At 41.0% G+C, this 21123-nt stretch overlaps 1 protein-coding gene across 1 annotated transcript in view; it reads left to right on the top strand.

Moving 5' to 3' along the window:
* Positions 1 to 21123, top strand: part of LANCL2 (LanC like glutathione S-transferase 2) — a 43122-nt gene that overhangs the window by 3550 nt on the left and 18449 nt on the right. The window contains exons 2-3 of the mRNA XM_055130607.1: positions 10127 to 10244; positions 20682 to 20889. Coding sequence (XP_054986582.1) covers positions 10127 to 10244; positions 20682 to 20889 — 326 coding nt within the window. The remainder of the gene's footprint in view (positions 1 to 10126; positions 10245 to 20681; positions 20890 to 21123) is intronic.

Here is a 21123-nt window from a genome sequence, read left to right as displayed (position 1 = left end):
TGGCCTGCGCCTGCTAGATCCAGCCAGTAGACTGCACCTGCATATATGAACTGTCAGGCTTGGACCCAGTTGGGATATCTGCTCACTCCCCACTGTGGGACAGTGGACACCTTTGCAAAACCACCCTTGGTATCTCCTCATGCAGAGATAACTTCTTTGGGCCTCTTCTAAGATTCCTATCACAGTTGTGTAGTCCCTCACCTTGGAAAGGGCTAATTAAAAAGTTGTATTAGACAATCAAACTTTATAAAATGTGCCTGGCAGGGTGGCAGGCGGGTAGCAGGGGAGGGAGCTTGAGAACACTGGTGGAGGGAAGTTGATACTGGTGGTAGGATTGGTGCTAGAATATAATATGTCCAAAACACAAGTCATGTCTAGTGTGGGCTGACTAATGTGCTTCTAGTTTGATAAGGTGAGGCAGGACTGTGCTTTCTGGAGGTTCTGGGGTGATCCTGGCTTCCAGTGTCATTTGTATTGTTGCCAAGTTCACTTCTTTGTGAACTGGAGCGATAGCACAGTGGGTAGGACATTTGCCTTGCATGCGGCTGATCCGGGTTCGATTCCTCCATCCCTCTCGAGAGCCCGGCAAGCTACTGAGAGTATCCCGCCCACACGGCAAGCCTGGCAGGTTACCCATGATGTATTTGATATACCAAAAACAGTAACAAAAGTCTTACAATGGAGACATTACTGGTACCTGCTCGAACAAATTGATGAACAAAGGGCCGACAGTGCTACAGTGGTTGGTGTGTCATCCATATTTTCTTGTTGCTGTCCGCCAAGGGTTATATACTGCTTGTACATACCTGAGTTTTGCTCCTACTCGTATTTCCTTCAACAATAGCAAGTTGGTATCTCTAACACTGCATACCTCGCTTGACTTCACCTTCTGCCACATCCCTTCGATTCCAGTGTGGAAGAAGTTCTCTGCTTTATAGGTTCATGTGATTGGATAAGTATCATATAGAGAATTCACAATACTCTCCATTTCAGACTCTAGGATTGGGTTATAAACATTTTATTGCCATTGTGCTAACCATACTTGTACTTTGTAATGCTTTCTTTTCTGTTTTTGTTTTGGGGTCATACCTATCTGTGTTCAGGGATTACTTCTAGTCATACCTAACTTTGTGTTCAGGGATCATTCCTAACTGCTTATGTGGGACCATATGCGGGGCTGGGGATCAAACAAAGGTCGGCTGCATGCAGGGTGAGTGCCTTACCTGCTGTACTGTCTCTTCAGCTGCTTAGCCTGTTAGTCTTTGAAGCTTGGTCCAATTAAACCTGTTACTCCTTGTATCGCTTTTGGTGAAGATGCTTTCCCTCACTTCTGTGCCATGCTTGTCATCTGGAAGATGTAGACAGGTGTCTTCTTCTGTTAGTCTCCATCTACATTTACCCTCATATATCTATTGTACATTGGTATTCTTCATTTACGGCATAGTTAGGTTGCATGTGTATCATAGATCTGGAACTCTTGAGGCTGGGAACCCAGTTATATTCAATTTTTGTCTCAGCAGTGTCTGACCACAGAGAGCCTGGACTGTTTGCTTTCAACAGACAATAAAGTAATGAAACATTAGCCACAAAACTTAGTCATGATCTTTACTAAATTACTTTCTCTCCCTACTCTTTCAGTTATTAGTCTTGAAATTATGTCTACTTTCAGTTTTTTTTCCAAATGTTTTACAGAAAGCTTGTGAATATGCTGACCTGAATCTATACACCTTGTTTAAGTTAAGACTTACAGTGAAGGCAGAGGAGCTTCATCATGTGTGTTTGTGTGAAGAAATGACAGGATGGCTTTTCCCCTCTGGAGAGGCCCATGGTCCCTAGCAAGTTTTTCTCTCTCTCTCTCTCTCTCTCTCTCTCTCTCTCTCTCTCTCTCTCTCTCTCTCTCTCTCTCTCTCTCTCTCTCCCCCAGCCCCCATTCCTTATTCCTTTCCCTCTCCTCATATTTCTCTGCATGAAACTGTTTTACATACAAAAAATAAAAAGGAAATGAGAGATGAGGAATTATTCCCCTAATTATTCTATAGAAAGAATGTTGTGATTAATGAGTGATTTAACTTCCTAAAACTTTTTTTAAAGAACAGAATTGAGAATTTTTGTGCTTAAATATCACCCAATGTATTTTTGTCCACCTGTGCCTTTTCACCCAGAGAGTTTGTTCTTAGTCTATCATTTATTACTATGAAAAATACAATGAAGAAGAGAAATTATCTCTGCTACCATCATGAGTTGCACATTATTTGGAAGAATAGAGTCCACTTCACAAGCGTAGCTAATGGTTACTATTCAGTGCAATATTGTTTTGTTTTGTGATGCTCTTGGACAGGCTTGTTTGGATAAATTGCTTGGCTTGGAGGAAAATAACTTTTTCTTTCTGGTTGCAGTGGCCTTACAAAAAGTAAATCCCAGCATCAGAGTTGAACCCTCCAGAATTCTTTAGCCATCCGGTTCCATTGTTTCTGGCAGGTAGATAGATTGTTCATATGGCATCATTGGGTGTACACTTGTGCTTTGAAAATCTAAAGGTAAAAGTTAAACGTGGAATGAAGCAACAATTTTCACAAAAAGCACGTTCTGTTGGAGTCAGGGCCTTTGGATTTAGTAGGCTAATAAAGATGAGGAGGAGTTCAGACTCTCAGTGTTAGTGTCACCGTGGGTGTCCGTTTTCTCACAGGAAAGCCAGATAATCACGTTAAGACTGATTAGAAAACAAGGTAAAGCACTCTGTGCCAAGCATATAAACGCTCAGTAAGTGTTACCCTTATAATGTAATATTGTTTAAGTGAAAGAACCAACTAAAATTTCTTCTGGTATAGAAATATTTACCAAATGCAAATAAATTATAGCATAATAAATTTTCCTCTTTCAGAGACTCTGGCTTTAGTATAAATGAAACACTTTGTTTTATGTGAGATTCTTATAACATGATGAACTAGAAAGCTCCTATAAAGAAAAGGGAAAATGGGGCCGAAACGATAGTACAGCAGGTAGGGTGTTTGCCTTTGCCTGGCACAGGGCCGGCTGACACAGATTTGCATCCCATATGGTCCCCCAAGCACTGCCAGGAGCAGTTCCTGACTGCAGAACCAGGACTAACCCATGCACATTGATGCATGTGACCAAAAAAAAAAAAAAAACAATAAAAAGCTAAGGGCAGGAGAACTGGTCCAAGTTCTACCACAAAAACAAGGTGGGAAGAGGCAGAGAAACTGCAGACATTGGTGGAGGGAAGTGAATGCTGGTAAAGGGTGCCTGAACATTGTAAACCTGAAACTCAGTAATGGATAAATTTGCAACATCGTAGTTTGCTGTGATTCAATTTAAAAAGTGCAAAGAACTAAATACATATTTTAAATTGAATCACCTGGATATAGTTACAAACTTTCATGTTTGAGTTACAATCACACAATGATCAAACACCCATTCCTCCACCAGTGCACATTCCCCACCAACAATATCCCTGGTATAACCCCTCTTTTCCCACCCTCCCCCTGTCTACATGGCAGACAATATTCCCCATACTCTCTCTCTACTTTTGGGCATTATGGCTTGCAACACAGACACTGAGAGGTCATCATGTTTAGTCATTTATCTACTTTTCGCACACAACTCCCATCCCGACCAATTCCTCCAACCATCATTGTCTTACTGATCCCTTCTCCCCCAGCTCATGAAGCAGGCTTCCAACTATGGGGCAATATTCCTGGCCCATGTACCTACTGTCAGCTTCATGTGATGTTATTCTATACTCCACAAATGAGTGCAGTCCTTCTATATCTGTCCCTTTCTTTCTGACTCATTTCACTTAGCATGATACTCTCCATGTCTGTCCACTTATAAACAAATTTTATGACTTCATCCCTTCTAACATCTGCATAGTATTCCATTGTGTAGATGTACCAAAGTTTCTTTAGCCAGTCATCTGTTCTAGGGCACTTGGGTTGTTCCCAGATTTTGGCTATTGTGAACAGTGCTGCAATGAATATATAGGTACACCTGTCATTTCTACTGTGCTTTTTTGCACCCTCAAGATATATTTCCAGAAGTGGTATTGCAGAGTTATATAGAAGCTCAATTTCTAGTTTTTGAAGGACTGTACATATTGTTTTCCAGAAAGGCTGGACCAGTTGGCATTCCCACAACAGTAAAGGAGTGTCCCTTTTTCCTCACATCCACATCAGCTCTGGTTGCTTTTGTTCTTTTGAATGTGTGCCAGTCTCTGTGGTGTGAGATGATATCTCATTGTTGTTTTGATTTGCATCTCCCTGATGACTAGGGATGTGGAGCAGTTTTCATGTGCCTTTGGTCATTTGTATTTCTTTTTTGAAGAAGCTTCTGTTCATTTCTTCTTCCCATTTTTTGATGGGGGTGAAAGTTTTTTCTTGTACAATTCTACTAGGGCTGGAGCGATAGCACAGCAGGTAGGGCATTTGCCTTGCATGCGGCTGATTGGGGTTCGATTCCTCCATCCCTTTCGGAGAGCCCGGCAAGCTATGAAGAGTATCCCGCCCACCCGGCAGAGCCTGGCAAGCTACCCGTGTTGTATTCGATATGCCAAAACCAGTAACAACAAGTCTCACAATGGAGGCGTTACTAGTGCCCACTCGAGCAAATTGATGAACAATGGGACGACAGTGCTACAGTGCTACAATTCTTCTAGTGTCTTGTATATCCTGGATATTAATCCCTTATCAGATGGGTAGCTGTGGCATATTCAGTATGCCAAAAACAGTAACAAGAAGTCTCACAATAGAGATGTTTCTGGTGCCCATTCGAGCAAATCGATGAGCAACCGGATGACAGTGATACAGTGATCAGGTGGGTATCTTTTCCATTCTGTGGGCTCTCTCTGTATTTTGGTCACTGTTTTTTTTGAAGTGCAGAAGCTTCTTAGTTTGATATAATCCCATTTATTTATGTTTGTTTCCACTTGTTTGGTCAGTGCTGCTTCATCCATAAAGATGCTTTTAGCTTCAATGCTATGGAGGGTTCTGTCTATATTTTCCTCTGTGTATCTTATGGATTCATGTCTGATATTGAGGTCTTTAATCCACTTTGATCTGACTTTTGTGCCTGGCATTAGACAGAGGTCAGAGTTCATTTTTTTGCAGGTAACTATCCAGTTTTGCCAGTACCACTTGTTGAAGAGGCTTTCCTTGTTCCACTTCACATTTCTTGATCCTTTGTCAAAGATTAAGTAGCCATATATTTGGGGGTCAGTGACTGGATATCAACTCTGTTCCATTGGTCTGTGGGTCTGTTTCTAACCCAATACCATGCTGTTTTAATTACTACTGCTGTGTAGTACAGTTTGAAGTTGGGGAAGGTGATGCCACCCATCTTCTTTTTCCCAAGGATTGCTTTAGCTATTTGTGGGGGTTTATTGTTCTATATGAATTTCAGGAGTATTGTGTCTATTTCTTTGAAAAATGTCGTGGGTATCCTGATAGGATACTGCATTAAGTTTGTGTAGTGCTTTGTGCAGTACTGCCATTTTGATAATGTTAGCCCTCCTTACCGTGAACACGGGATGTGTCTCCATTTCCTAGTGTTCTCTTTTATTTCTTGAAGTAGTGTTTTGTAATTTTCCTTGTATAGGTCCTTTACCTCGCAAAGAAATATTTTAAAAATAAAACTGCCAGATATTAAAAGGGTTTTGCATAAATAACCACAAATCATAGAAATGTATTTTAGTGGCATTTATGATGAATAGAGCATGTGCTTTGAATCCAGGTTATCAGGATAGAGCTAAGATGATATGTTTTCAGATGTGAGTTTAACTGTAATAAGCAGAAAACTCCACTTGGAAGGATCAGTTCAATCATTAGTCCCACATAGGAAGCCTAGAGGCAGCAACTATTAGGTTGATTTATTTCAACAAGGTTGATTAATTTCCAAACACAGCTGTCCCTATTAGGTTGATTCATTTCAGTTAATCTTAATTGTTTCAACAATTAGTTTTTGTATATTTTTTGGTTGTCTGTCTTTGGTATGAAAGTCAAGTTGCTCCCTGCAGCTTCTGATTTCATGTACAGTTTTATAATAGACAGGAGAAAAGGGTGGGGGTGAGGTGCTGTCTGTGAGGATCTCCTGACAGCCTCACTTAGGTGTCATTGGTCAGAACCAGTAGGAGGCACACGTGGGTCACTTGGGAACAAAGCAGTGTTGCCTTTGGGGACATAATGCATTGCTGTTCAGAGTAGAAGCAGGACTCAGATAAGATGGAAAAGGATGTAGGAGGGATATCTTCCACCTTATGGGTTCTGCTGTACCTGGTATTAAGGCGGTATTTCAGTATTCTTTTTTCTCATGTAGATTATTTTGCACTTCTGATGAATGATAGAAACCCAAAGGTAGCACTTAGGAGGCATTAATTAACTTAGAATTAGAACTCATTGAATGGTTAGGAGAATCACAGTTATTCTTTTGGGCAATTCATTAACAGCAATGTAAAGTGAAAACATTTATATCATCAAAATTGGGAATCAAATCCTGAAAACATTGCTAGTGATCAAGATTGGTAAAATAAAATTATTTGTATGTAGAAATTACATCACCTTTGTGATGGGTAAAATATCTTGCTTCTATGGTTGTTCTGTATGTGTCTGTAAAATAAGTACATTTTAAAAGATTTTCATAAAGTTATCTGTGGCTTTAGAACTCTAAATCAACTTTTTCCATAAAGATAAAATCCACCATCACAGTTGAGTAGGAATTACTATAATTCACATTATTTTGAATAACACTTAGCACAAGATACTATCTAGAAAGTTAATGCTATGTTTTAGTCACTTAATAGAACCTATTGTTGGGGCTGCCCATTATAATCTTGCTCACTAGATAAAGATAAGGGGAAACGTGATCTTTAATTCCCATACAATGACATGACTTTTTATAAATGTCCACATTTAAGTTCTCTGTGAAATAAATGACTTATCTTAAAATGGGTATCTGAGTGCTGAACTATTAATTGCAGTGCTCGAGTAATCCGATGGATCTAAAACATGGGAGCGGTTGAGGGAGGCCAGTCAGAGTCCTGTGGAACCTGGCAGCACGAGATGTTGCACACACCAGATCTGTTGTTGTGTGGGGGCCACCCCCACCTGTGTCCATAGATCACTTCTGGCAATGCTTGGGGCATCCTGAAAGACACCAGGAATTAAACCTGGACTGGTCAGACTTCCCGGAGGGATGGGATGAGGCGGTATTGGAAGACCCTTTACAAAATAACCATAGAACTAGGAAATCAAGTAAAACAGCCACTACTCAAATGCATTAGAGAGGAAGAAGACCAGAATATATTTGCTTATTGTATTCAAAGTCTGTAGTGTCTGATTCTGTATACCGCTGTGTTGTGTCATTGGAAGAGAGGGACCATTCGAAGCACTTTCTGGCCTAAAGCTCAGTGCGGTTTACCTGGTTCGGTGCTCGGTGAGCCGGAAATCAGAAATGAAGACTAGAGGGAGAGTAGCTGGGTGAATGACGAAGGGGATGAAGAAGAAAGATGATCTGGACACAAAACTCTCTGCTGTGCCTGATTGTACTTCTGATAGTGGGGGCGAGGGGGCTCTGTGTGTGTGTATGTGTCTGTCTGTCTGTTTGGGTCCCACTTAACTGGTTCTGTGCTCAGGTATCAGCCTGGTACTAAGGGGACCATATGAGGGGTTAGGGATCAAACTAAGGTTGGTTGATTGCAAGGCAAACGCCTTACACCCCGTCTCTCCAGCCCATTTAGCAGGCTTTTGAAATATGCACGATGAGAAAAGATTCAGAGAAGGTCAGCTAAAAGAAAAAGATATATATAATGCCAGAGTTGCTGTCCCCAAATTTAAATTTGCAAATAGGGCAGGCAAAGAAGCAGCTTCTAGATTAGCATTCCTTAGGAAGCACATAGCCCCCTGATCTGTGGAGAACACAGAAAATGGAAACATTCTCAAGAGTTAAAAGATTTAGCCAAGTTCCATTCAGAACTACTTTCTGGTTAGACTGGTGGTGAAATCACAAGAATGTTTTTGTGACTATTTTAACTGGTTTCTGTGGAAAAGAAAATGTTTTCAATGATTGGAAATTAGGAAATCTTAGCAAGAAAACAGAAAATATGAGAGAACCATAGATGGCCTTGGACATCATTTGGCTGCAAGGGTTAGTTATACTTGGATGTTTCTCTATTCACGTGACCCCATTCTCATGCTTAATCAGTCACAGAAGTGAGTTGGTTGAATTCAGAGGTATGGAATCCAGTAAAATGAGAGAATTTAAAAATAGATAAATAGGAATTAACCAACATGAAATAAAAAATAAAATTAAGTACTGGATTTCAGCACCTATTTAATAATACTGTAATAATGCTATAAAAATAATCCCCAATTTTTGTGCAACATCAGTTACAGAAAATAGAAAAAATGAGGGAGATTACAGTATTTGAACAAACTGGATGAAATTCTCTGAAAAATAGTGGTTTACAGAACAAATATCCAACACACATCAAGCAGAATAAACACAAGAAAAAGCCCAAATTAAGGCGGATAAAGAGGAACTCTTGAAAGGAGCAAGGAGAAAACAACACACACTGTATGTAGGGAATCTGATTAGTGGGCTTTTCATCAGTAACCACAGGGACAGATGAGACTAGAAAAAGACAGACTATTTTATTCAGTGGCTGATCTCTCAAGAACAAACTCTGGGTATGTGGAGAAACAATTCCTGGAGCTCCACAGTATTGAATGATGAAAAACCCGTGACCTCGAATCCTAGGACTGTTCCTGGACAGTGGGGTGCAGGTGTGCAGGCTGGAGAGGTGAGAGAAGCAGCAAGCACAGTGGGGCACGTGGGGACACGGTGATGGTGGCTGGGGCTTGTGTCAAAGCCGTGAGCATTACTCTAGGTGTATGATGGTAGTAGTTACAATAATAAGGAAGGGAAAACCTTTGAGGTTGAAGAAAGTACTTAGGAGGACATGTCCTAAGGGACTGATACTGCAGGAAAGTCTGTGGAGGTGGTGTCCAATGGGAGCTCAAGGTGAAGAATGAAGAGCAGTGGGAATGGTCCTTACCTGGATCTGTGCAGAGAATCCCCCTCCTCACCCTGCCCTTCCACTCTCAGTGTTTTCCTGTCATCGAATCCAAGGCCAGTACTTGAGGGACAGGGATTGGCGCGAGGAAAGCACATCTTTTCCAGGGACTAACAACATGAGTAGGCTTGTTCCAGAAGACCACCTTAGCCTGAGGCTGGCTCTGGTGCAGGGGCCGGGGCTGGCTGCGTTTTATAAAGGGCTGTTGGCCGAGTGGGTGGAGGTGGATGAGGGCCGTGGGCTTGCTGGGGAGAAGGGCCTAGTTCTGCAGTGACTAATCTGAGGAATTTGATGAAATAACTGGGGCATGACCTGTTCTTCAAAAGTCTCGAGAAAACACAATGGAGAAAGGTCTGCCCTTAGCCTGCTGCCATGCCAGCAGGGGATGAGACATCGGTCATTTGCTTATTTCTTCTTGCCTTAGTTCCACACTAAACATAGCTTTTAGAGAGAAAGCAGAAGCAGGGGTGAGAGAGAGGTCTAAAAATGCTGTGGAAAACAAGATGGAGTGTCTAGTATTTGCTCACTTAGAATTCTGAGTAAAAGCAATAGTGTATGTAACTTCTATTCTACATTTATCAGCAGCAGAGAAGCAAGACTAGATGTGAACTGATATGGTTCCATTCTTGTCAACATTTGATGTGAAATTGCATGTCATTAATGTTCATGGACTCTAAATATTGCCTGAGCCCTCTGTTTTTGGCATATCGAATATGTCACGGGTAGCTTGCCAGGCTCTGCCGTGCGGGCAGGATACTCTCAGTAGCTTGCCGGGCTCTCTGAGAGGACGGAGGAATCGAACCCTGGTCAGCCGCGTGCAAGGCAAACACCCTACCTGCTGTGATCCAACTTATAATTCATATTTACCATATCTTATTAAAAAACTAAAGTGAAGAAAAATCTAACCAATGAAACATTGAATTAGGTCAACTATGTACAGTAATTTGTGTCTTATATACCTAAATTTAGACATAGCTAAAATAATTACTATTGCACTGTCTTACTCTGAGCAATTTTATATGTTATTTCTTCTAATGGTCTCAGATCATTCAGAGTTTCACAAGGCGGATCCAGAATAAAATCAAAGATCTTCTGCAGCAGATGGAAGAAGGGCTGAAGACAGCAGACCCGCACGACTGCTCTGCTTACACCGGCTGGACAGGTGAGCCTGGCAGCCAGGGCCTGGTGTGCTTCTGTCTGCATTCACACCTCAGGCTTGCCTTTGAAGTTGTGTTTTCTTTCTTTTTAAATGAAGTCTGGAATTGGTGTCTTTGATGACATGTTTAGTAATTTTGTTTCTAAAGAAATTTTTTCATAAATGCCTGAAATTTTAACTTTAAAATGTAGTCTATTTTATATCTTTACTTATTTGACGGACTGGAGCCATAGCACAGTGGGTAGGGCATTTGCCTTGCATGCGGCTGACCTGGGTTTGATTCCTCTATCCCTCTCAAAGAGCCTAGGAAGCTACCGAGAGTATCCCACCCTCATGGCAGAGCCTGGCAAGCTACCCGAGTATTCAATATGCCAAAAACAGTAGCAAGTCTCACAGTGGAGACGTTACTGGTGCCCACTCGAGCAAATCGGTGAACAACAGGACGACAATGCAATGCAGTGCTACTTATTTGACATTTATGTTGATTTGGGCTCTGTGGCAATTTGATTTCCATGATTGTTTGCTTGTCAACTATTTATGCTATTGCTTATGACTCATGTGTACATAATATTTGGTTTATATTTTTAATATTGATGTTAACGATTTTTATTTATTTTTTGTTTAATTTTGTTTTCAGAAGGTTGTTCACATTAGTTAATTACATTCATTGTTTCAACACCAATCCCACCACCATTACACCTTCCCATCACTATTATTTTGAATTTTCTTACCACTATTCAAGCCTGGTGAAGGGGCAGGGGCAGATGCTAGGTAATTTATTTTCTGTTGCTTATTATGAATATCACGAGAGGTTACTTGTGGCCACGTGGTCCTGAATTCTAAAATTGTAAAGGTTGGGTTCAGAGACATCTCTGTAGGGAGCTAATCCATTTGAGATTCATTTGGGAGCCTCTGCACCAAGGCCATTGATGCGCTGAGATGGCGCCCAAAGACATTCTGTGGGCGTGACAGCTGAGACCCAACTGGCATGGAGACCGGAAGGGATGGCCTGTCTCTGCTGCCACCATGTGGCCTGGGGTCTTGTCCTTCAATCCTTGTGCCTGGGTTTTTCTTCTGGAAGCTCAAGGCCACCAGGGTTTCATCTGGAGCAGGCAGAGAGGGGGGCACAACCGCTCCATCTGAGGTGCCCCAGTGGAATTGTCTTGGTACAGGGTCTGGAGAGATCTCTGGCCAGCTGCTATCTTCCAGAATTCACTACTGTGTCTCTGGGTCAAGGCTGTTGATGTGCTGAGATCGATGTTAACAATTTTTAAGGTTGTTTTTGTCTTGTTTGATTTTGGGGGCCATACCTAGTGGTGCTCTTGACTCGGTACTCAGCGATCACTCGATCACTCATAGCACAGCTCAGAGAATCATATAGGGCTTCAGGGGTTGTACGTGGGTTACCTGCATGCAAGACAAGGACCCTGCCCACTATGTCTCTCCAGCCACAGATGATGTCAACAATTTAAAAAGCAACCCACAAGACCCTTCACGTCAAATAATTAATTTAAGAATTAGCTTACTGTAATCAATTTTTACATTTTATTTACCACATAGCCAGACCAGGTAAGTTATCTGGGTATGTCAAGGAAATTGAAGACAGACTATGATGTGAGGGATTGGGCTGCAGGATGGTCATTACTGATACCAGTTCACGTACAAGTTTATAGCCATTTTGTGATACATTTTAAAAACTTAAGTAGTGAACAGCATAGATACAGTTTGCTTGGTATAGACACTGCATGGATACCTGATTTTTGCTACACAACAATTTAGTGACCTTCATAATTTTTTCTTTGATAATACTTCCCTGATAATATTTCTGTTTGTTTCTATGATATTTCATTTCCTGTAGTGAATGAAATATTTACATAATGACATTAGAATTGAGTATTTTGAATTTGAAAATCCAGACAGATGGAGGAAGTTTAGTTAAGGACAGAGAAATTTGCCCTAAACATAAACTTAGATTGTTGTTACTAACCTGAAGTAAAATAAAAAGAGTAAGTATATTTTGAGGGTAAAATAGGTTGGCTCTTAGCATAGATTAAAAGTCTTTAACACAATGGCATTTGTTCTTGTTGAACAAAGGTGCTTTTAACTCCATGTTTATTAGGTCCCAAATTGACAGTGCCTCAGAATCATCCAGAGAACTATGTGATAAGTTTTCTTAGCTTCAATAAGTAGTGTTGTTGCCCTCCTTTGTAATCACTGATCAACTTCATGGTGGTTGGACTGACTCCACCTATGCTTTCATTTGTCTCCAAATGCCCCCTGCTGTGAGCCCACATGTTCTGTGTCTTTGCCTGGTTCCTGATCTCTGACTGGTTAGTGCTAGAGACTTAATTCCACTTCCACCAACAAATTTAACCAACAAATCCTCGTGAGGGAGAGCTGGTTGCCAGAAGTATGTAGAAACATAAGCAGTGTGATACTGTGAATAAGAGTATTCCCTTCCAAGGCCATCTCAGACTTAGAGTTCTGTCCTTAGCACCCACCGGGTACTAGGAATAATGAAGTAAAATTATGGAATTTAGCCTCTTCTACTGGGGACAGACGTCCAGGTATGTCATCAGGTATTTTAAAACTTTCAACACTGTGCAAAGATAACTTAAGAGCAACAATCCTATTAATGCCCGCTGAACTGAAGAAATCATTGGAAAGGTCAATAAATTCAAATATTGTTGGAAAAAATATAAAATGTCATTCAAATGGAGTTGAATGAGCAAGAATATAGTAGCAGGAGCCAACAGATGGAAGAAGCCAGAAATTGAATCAGAGCCTCGGGGACAAGGCATATACATCATTTAGAGAAGAGTTCATAGAAAAGATAGTTTTCTTTTTAATGAAAAAAATTTAAGATAGGAATAGGAATAACCTCAGTATTCTAAGAATTCCAGAAAGAGAGGAAGAAGAGAAGAGGGAAGAATGGCTGGCAGGAGAGATAGTACAGAGAACTCCCCCAGTCTGTGGAGAGAGACTCGTGCACTGATCTAGAAAGCCCAAAGAACGCCAAGTGAAATAAACTCAAACTTGAGCACACCAAGGCGCTTTATAATCACCAGCGCAAGAACAAAAATGTGACTTCAAGTGGCAAGAGAAAAGCAAAGAATCAAACACAAGAAAAATAACATAAAATTCACATCAGATTTCTAAAATAAGTTTCCTCAAACAAGAAGGGAATGGATTGAGATTTTATAATAACATTGAATGGAAAGAGCCTTTAATTAAGAATGCTTTACTCTGCAAGGTTTTAACCTGAGATTTGAGGGTGTGATAAAAAAAAAATCCTGGACAAACAGTTGAAGACATTTGTTGTCCTCAGTCCTAAATGAGGACTTGGAAGGACTGGGGTTGATAGGCGTGTACGGGACCCTCCTTCATAAAAAAGAGGAATTCATGTACTTCCTTTGCATTTGGAACATTTTCCAGTGTGGACCACCTGTTGGGGAATAATTGAAATATCCATAAATTTAAGAAAATAACAAATCTTGTATTTTCTCATACCTTGGCATGAAGGTAGAAAATAATTATAAGAACAAAGGGAAAATTCCAACATTTGGAAACCAAACAACATACTGTTAAATAAAATCCTGGGTCAAAGATGATAACAATAAATAAAGATTCCTGAAAATGAGATAGAATAAAGATATAAACTATCAGAACCTATGGGACAGGACAAAAACATTTCTAAGGGGAAGTTAATAGCAATACAGCCTTGTATCAGGAAAGAAGAAAAAGAAAATCATAACTTAGCCTCAAGCTTGAAACATAAAAACAGAACCCCTAAGTAAGCAGAAGGAAGAAAATTAATATTAGAGCAGAAATCCAAATCAAGAAATCAAGGAAACAATACAAGTATCAATGAATCAACTGGATTTTCAGAAGGATAAAACAGATTGACAGTGTTTGGCTAGACTCCTGAGGAACAAAAGAGAAAATACCAGATAAATTGGGTGAGAGGAGAACTTACTATAGACACCTCAGAAATACAAAAGATCATAAGAGATTATTATGAGCACTTCTCTGTCACTAAACTAGAAACCCTAGGAGAAATGGATGAATTCTTAGAATCATACAGCCTCCCCAGGTTGATTCAGGAGGAAGCAGAAAACCTTACTAGTCCAGTCATAAGTAAGGATGTTGAAACTTACTAAGTTCTTCCCAAGAAGAAAAGCCCAGAACCTGCTGGTTCGCGAGGAAAATCCACTGGACCTTCAGAGAAGATGAATGCCTACACTTCTCAGTCTCTTCCAAAATACTTAAGAAACACGAATCTTTAGCACACATCCAAAAGAACAAAAGCAACCGCTGTTGGAGAGGATGTGGGGAGAAAGGGACCCTTCTTCACTGCTGGTGGGAATGCCGACTGGTTCAGCCCTTCTGGAAAACAATTTGGACGATTCTCAAAAAATTAGATATTGAATTCCCATTTGACCCAGCAATACCACTGCTGGGAATATATCCCAGAGAGGCAAAAAAGTACAATCGAAACAACATCTGCACATGTATTTTCATCGCAGCACTGTTTACAATAGCCAGAATCTGGAAAAAACCCGAATGCCCCAAAACGGATGACTGGTTGAGGAAACTTTGGTACATCTATACAATGGAATACTATGCAGCTGTTAGAAAAAAGGAAGTCAAGAATTTTGTAGTTAAGTGGATGGGCATGAAAAGTTTCATGCTGAGTGAAATGAGTCAGAAAGAGAGAGACAGATATAGAAAGACTGCACTCATCTATAGAATATCAGAGTGGGAGACTAATACCCAAGAACTGTAGAAATAAGTACCAGGAGGTTGACCCCATGGCTTCGAGGCTGGCCTCACGTTCCGGGGAAAGGGCAACTCAGAGAAGCGATCACCAACTACATTGTAGTCGAAGGCCATGTGGGGGAAGGGAGTTGCGGGCTGAATGAGGGCTAGAGACTGAGCACAGCGGCCACTCAACACCTTTATTGCAAACCACAACAGCTAATTAGAGAGAGAGAACAGAAGGGAATGCCCTGCCACAGTGGCAGGGTGGGGTGGGGGGGAGATGGGATTGGGGAGGGTGGGAGGGACACTGGGTTTATGGGTGGTGGAGAATGGGCACTGGTGAAAGAATGGGTTCCCGAACTTTGTATGAGGGAAGTATAAGCACAAAAGTGTATAAATCTGTAACTGTACCCTCACGGTGATTCTCTAATTAAAAATAAATAAATTATTTTAAAAAAATCATAAAAATAAAATGATCATGCTAAGGTTTGAAAAAAAAAAAAAAGAAACACGAATCTTTCCTAGCAACTCCTAGGAAGCCAATTATTGCCTTAGGGCCCAAACCAAACAGAGGTATTACTTAAAGAAATCTTCAAGGGCTAAAGACACAGAATATGGAGAAAGTGGGGGGGGGGCACAGTTTTCACACTGTGATGCCATTGGTTAGTCCTCCATGCTTCCTGGCCACCACCACCAGGTGTGGCGCTGTGACCTGGAGGCTCTGGGAGCCGAGCACTTCGGCCTTCCAAGCTGTGTTAAGATGAAGGAGGAGGGAAGGAGGGAGCGAGAGAGGGAGAGAGGATTTTGAGATTGGTCTCAAAAAAGAAATCTACCAAAAAAGAAAAAATGAGAATTATTGACATTCTAGAAAATGAGAAGCAGGAGTATATAGAAAATTTGTTTTTAATGGAAGTTGTTAGGAACTTCTTAAACCTGGGGAGATAACTGTTTTTTTTTTAGGATGTATAATCCTGCCATTTAAATACAAAGACTTTTTCCCAAGACACTGAAGACTTTACGATAGCACAGCGGGTAGGGCGTTTGCCTTGCATGCGGCCGACTTGGCTTCCATTCCCAGCATCCCATATGGTTCCCCGAGCACCACCAGGAGTAACCCCTGTGCATTGCCCAAAAAGCAAAAAATAAAAAGAATTTTCCAAATCCCTTATCAAAATCTGTACCTACATGCCCTCCTTGGCTTGGTATCCTTATTGATACACATCACTGTATCACTGTTATCCCATTGTTTGTCGATTTACTCAAGCGGGCACCAGTAACATCTCTATTACCCTCTGCCCTGAGATTTTAGCAGCCTCTCCTTACTCGTCTTTCTCAATGATTGGAGGCTCTTTCAGGGCCAGGGGAATGAGACCTATCGTTACTGTTTTTGGCATATCAAATACGCCACAGGTAGCTTTCTAGGCTCTGCCGTGCAGGTGGGATACTCTCGGTAGCTTGCCAGGCTCTCCAAGAGGTATGTATATATCTGTTACTGTATTTTGGATATGAATATGCCATGGGTAGCTTGCCAGGCTCTGCCATGCAGGCGGGATACTCTTGGTAGCTTGTGGCTCTCCGAGAGGTATGTATATATCTGTTACTGTATTTTGGATATGTATTCACCATGGGGAGCTTGTCAGGCTCTCCCAAGTGGGCAGTAGACTCTCAGCAGCTTGTCAGGTTCTCCAAGAGGAAGAACTGGGCTATTAGATGTTGCATGGCCGCTTTTGGGCCGTGCACTTTCTGGGAGCTTGGTTTTATGGTTTCTGGATGTTGGCTGTTGATGGGATTACACGGGCGCTGTGGGCAGTCTCTGGGTGTGACTGCCTAGCTACTGGAAAATGGGAGATCTGGGTGGAAGAGGCCCAGTGCCGATCCGAATAGCCTTGGAGATCTCGGCCCTGTGTCCCGCACACCTGAGTTCCTCTGCCGGCTCCCCCATGTGTGAGGCTCATCCAAACGTGTGGAGTGTGGCCCTGAGCATGGCCGTGGCTGGGTTCTGGAGTCTCTCATAAATAGGTCCTCATAATAAATAAATAAATAATAAATAAATAGGTCCTCATAAACCTAATGAATTCTATTAAATATTAAATATGAATTTAATATTTCTATTTAAATGATGTATTGATATGCATCATAATACTTATTTAATTGTAGAGACTTGCTATTCTTTCATGAATGTTTCTCAGTTTTCTGTTTGCTAATATGTTCTGAATACTTAACATTCAGGTGCTTTGTTAGTAATTGTCAAAGTCCTTTTGTAAAGGATTGAAATATTTGTGGGCCAGAGTGATAGTGCTGTGGATAGGACACCTAACTGGCTTGCAGCTGACCCGGGTTTGATCCCTGACACCACATACAGTCTCCTGAGTCCTGCCAGGAATGAGCCCTAAGCACAGAGCCAGGAGTAAGCCCCGAGTAGCGCTGGGGGTGGCCTAAAAAAAAAAACATAAATTAAAAATGGGATATTTGTAATATCCTACTTCTTAAAACAGTTGTAATGATTATGTCTGACACTTTAAAATAGAATATTGACTTACTAGTCACTTGAAATGATTTAAAGTGATTAATTCTTTGAATTTTTAGTTAAGTAAATTAAAAGTGATATTGTAGAATATTTTCATAGTGAGATTCTAATTGTATATTCATATGTACTGTGTGTGCAACTTTATATGACCAGTTCTATCCTCATCTCTCGGTGACTTCTGTTCTTAATAGTTTTTCTTCCCGGCACATCAATGGCATCTAAGTTGTCAGGTAGGAGTTTTTGTGTCACTGGTATAGAAGTGGGAGTGAGAATGAGGTAGAGATATATGTTCCAGTCTAGTGATGGAGGAACATATTTTCCAGAGGATGTTACCAGAGTTGTATGAAACCCCTTCATTTGTACTGGAAACTGATGAAAAAGACAAGGGAAAGTTTATAAAATATTGATATATCCTATGTATAAGTTCAGTGTAAATAGTGAAATGGAAAGGTGGCTTATAATATAGGAGCGAATATTATAGTCTAAGATATATCAGGACTTTATGCCAATGATTTTTAAAAGGTTCTATTTAAAAAATTTCACTGGAGTATGGGTACGGTGTGTCCAGGAGGAGCCACATGGTCCAGGAATAGGTTCACGCGGGTGAGGCCCAACCCCAGCGTGGGAGAGGATGGCAGCAGTTGAGCTCTGGAGGTTTTCGGCTGCCAGGGCTGGGTCCCTTGGGGCGGGGAGGGGTCTCATCCAGTCCCTCGGGGGGCGCCCCGAGTGAAACAGCCTGGCGTGGGGTCCGCTGGCATAGGTATGGCGAGCGTCATGTTATGCTCCCTTCTGGGAGACAAGGTCGTGCCATCTGCATGTCAAAGTAGGAGGCAACCAATCTTAGAGGGATTTTTTTTTTTCCCACAGACTTATAGACTGTCTTAATGGCCCCTGGGTGAAATACAACAATCTTTACACTCTTTTCTCTAAGGATACTTTTTTATAGCATTTTCAGTGATTTTTCACAACAATACAAAATATATTATTTAAGTTCTGCTTTGGGGCAGAGATTGGGGTTCGGGATGGAAACATCTAAAGTATGATGATGGAAAAGTGTAATGGTGGTGAGATTGGTGTTTGAATATTAAATGTAATCAAATATTGTGAACTACTTTATAAAGTAAAAAAAATTAAAAATATATTTCTGGAAGTTTTGCTCATACACCTGTTGTGATCAGGAGATGCTGCCAGCTCTGCTTCTGGGGGTCTTCTGGTGGTGCTCAATAAAATAGAGGGAAAATAAAATTAGTAAAAAGATATTTTTTTAAAGAACAGGAAATCCCAGTGCTTTTCAACTTAGTTCAACTAGTTCAGCTAGTTTTGAATTAGTTCAGAAAATAGAAAAATAAGCAATAATTAACATTATTTTATGAAACAAAGATAATACAGGTATCAAAGCCAATAAAGTTCATGAGAGAATAACTCAGTCATAACTAATAATTAGTTTTTATAGTCACAATACTGTCCTCACTTTGTAGGAAAGGACTCAAATAATATGTACAAAGGCATTAAGGTTCACAGTTTGACATTATTTCGAGGGTGTCTGAGTCAATCATAAAGTATTTGTAAGTCTTTTATGGTGATTATTCTGCTTGACATTTGTAGATACACTTATTTTCTGTGTTTTTAATTTAAATTTTTTAATGTATGACACAAGATTATAGACAATTCATTTGGAAAGATTTTTTTTCAGGATTTAAAATATGTTCCTTTTTAAAACGTTTGACTCTTTCTCTTTAACAATATATTTATGGTAAAAGAGGCTTCTGAAAATCATTAAAGATGGAAAGGGACCTAGAAGATGGCCAAATGCATTAGCACACTTGCATTCCAAGCTCATGGTCTTGAGTTCAGGCCCCCACATGCTGCAGATGTCAGGAGCACCCTGCCCTCTGCCTCCTGGTAAGAGGCCCTGGACAGCGGCTCTGTGGCGGACACTAGAGCACTTTCCTGACAAGCTCAGGAGCATGAGTTCAACTTGCAGTTCCTGCTCCAGGCGCCCTCTGGTCTAGAGTCTGGTGAGAGGAACAAGAATTACCTTGAAAGGGAAGTTGTACACTTTGAATAGGATAATCAGTGAACAAAGGGGCTACGTAAGTGGAGAAATGCAAGAAGCAAACTGAAAAACAGTAAAGGTAAAAGTAGGAAACAAAGAGCAGAGTATTAGAGAACTTTGGTCATGTCTGTTTGGCCCTTTTGTGTCATTACTTCTCTGCCACTCTAGTATTAAGTATATTTTTACACAGACCACACTTAGAGCCATCCAGAGAGGGTCAGAAGAAACTGCTCTGGATATTGAATTAAAGGAAGAAGGAGAGAGAGAGAGAGAGAGAGAGAGAGAGAGAGAGAGAGAGAGAGAGAGAGAGAGAGAGAGAGAGAGAGAGAGAGAGGGAGGGAGGGAGGGAGGGAGGGAGGGAGGGAGGGAGAGAGGGAGGGAGAGAGAGAGGGAGGGAGGGAGAGAGAGAAAGAATATGTAGGGGATAAGGGGGAAAGGGTGGTGGTGCTCAGGAGCTATTCTTGGTTCTGTGCTCAGGGGACCCTGTGTGGTTCCAGAGATCTGAATGGGGTGGGGTGCATGCAAGGGAAGCCCCTAAAGGAACAGTTCTTTAATGTACAGTAAAACAGTGGTCAGTGACACCAGCTTTGTATTCTGTACCTTACGTGTACTAGACAGCTACTCTAAATGATGAGTTGGCTCAGTGGCTACTTACTTGGTCATTTTAATAGGATAGTCATAAGGAAACTTTGAAAGTTGTGAGAAGTAAAAAGTTAGAAAAAAGAGGGCATGAAATCCAGAAAAATTAAATAATTTGGGATAAGAAAAAATTATTATATGTAGGAAAAAACAAAGTCTCAATTTAGCTTAAAACTGGGAGAAAAAGAAAACCTTGAATCGAATGAATTAAGTGTGAATGAAGTAGCTTTTGTTTTGGAAGTACTGAATCACCGTTAGAACAGCAGAACAGTACTAGTAAGGCAGTGTATTTAAGCTTGTTTTAATTTTTTACTTTCTTTTCCCCTCCTCAGCTCCATGTGTTTCCAGAAATGTGTGATAGATATTTTGTTTCTGTCCCTTTAGAACAAGTATGTAAATGAGGCTTTCACAAGGAATCTAGAGTACAGTAATGCTTTTCTTCTGGGGCGGGTTATTCCAGGCATAGCCCTTCTGTACCTGCAGCTGCACCGGGTCACGTCTGATCAGACCTATCTGCTTCGGTCCCTGGACTATGTCAAGAGAACACTTCGGAATCTGAGTGGACGCCGAGTCACCTTCCTCTGCGGAGATGCTGGGCCCCTGGCTGTGGGGGCGGTGGCCTATCACAAACTCAAAAGTGACACTGAGGCACAGGAGTGCGTCACAAGGTGAGACTTCTAAAACCAGAAACATTTCCTGCAAATGCTCAATCAAGACTCTTGAACGTGATTTAAAAAGAAATTAGTTTTAAATTCATTCACCCTTTGCAAACAGATCTGTCCAAGAAGTGAAGAGGTCTGTATATTAATCTCGGACGTAATGCTAACATCAGATGCTCCCTTTCTGAGTATGCACTTGCATTAATTGGGGGTGATGAATATAAACAGGTTTCTTTCATTTAT

The sequence above is a fragment of the Sorex araneus genome, chromosome 3 (genome assembly GCF_027595985.1).
Source record: "Sorex araneus isolate mSorAra2 chromosome 3, mSorAra2.pri, whole genome shotgun sequence".
NCBI classification, from domain to species: Eukaryota; Metazoa; Chordata; class Mammalia; order Eulipotyphla; family Soricidae; genus Sorex; species Sorex araneus.
This window is presented reverse-complemented; position numbering and strand designations above follow the sequence as displayed.